The 763-nt window shown below is 59.0% G+C and overlaps 1 protein-coding gene across 1 annotated transcript; it reads right to left on the bottom strand.

Moving 5' to 3' along the window:
• Nucleotides 1-314: 314 nt before the first annotated feature.
• DQ04_23931000 (hypothetical protein) lies at nt 315-533 on the bottom strand (the record flags this gene model as incomplete). The annotated part of the gene is made up of 1 exon (XM_009318200.1): nt 315-533. The coding sequence occupies one exon, from the start codon at nt 531-533 to the stop codon at nt 315-317; it is 219 nt and encodes a 72-aa protein (XP_009316475.1).
• Between the last annotated feature and the right edge of the window lie 230 nt (nt 534-763).

Genomic DNA, 763 nt, shown 5'->3' with positions numbered 1-763 from the left:
CCAGTGGCGATGATGCTCACTGGGCGCCGCTACGCATCAGCGTTTTCGCCGAGGACCTGAAGAGTACGGCGGAGCATCGCTGCACCAAGGTCGGCGAGTCCAAAAAAACCATCAAGGGGAGTGACATCCAATGCGCTCTTAAGCACGTCGTCACGGAGGAGAAGGCGAAGCTCCTCGTGAAAACTTTGATCCCCAAGGCGGTGAAGCTGCACACCGACCGTTTGAATGTGAAGCCTGTGACGGGTCGCCTGAAGGTTCCCTTTATGTACTGGCCTTCTGGCTGCCAAGGGTTTACTGTGCCAGAGAATCACAGCTCAGTTGGTGTGGCGGAGGCCGATCTCGTGCTCTACGTGGCTGCTGCGCCGGAAGGGATGTTTGCCCGGTCGTGCGACAGGGCGACAGGCTCCGGGGGAAGCATTGGACGGCCCATTTCTGGCGTGATGAACTTCGAGCCGGAGCGCATCGTTCACACGCGGTACAGCGTCCGCATTGCTGCACACGAGATCGCGCACGTCCTCGGCTTCGACCGCCATACGATGCACTATGTTAACCCCCGGCCGTTGAGGATCAACAAGCTTCGGAATGAGAACAAGTTCACCACACTCATGATTTCTGAGAAGACGAAGGTGATGGCTCAGAAGCACTACGGCTGCAGCGTCCTTCCCGGCATGGAACTGGACGATGCCGATGACACCTTGCACTGGAAGCGCCGCAACGCGAAGGACGAGCTGATGAGTCCGTACGTTGGCGCCACCGGCGGTGC

The sequence above is a fragment of the Trypanosoma grayi genome (genome assembly GCF_000691245.1).
Source record: "Trypanosoma grayi strain ANR4 Tgr_2393_V1, whole genome shotgun sequence".
NCBI lineage: Eukaryota > Euglenozoa > Kinetoplastea > Trypanosomatida > Trypanosomatidae > Trypanosoma > Trypanosoma grayi.
Note: the sequence above shows the minus strand (reverse complement) of the source record. Positions and strands in the feature narration are given on the sequence as shown.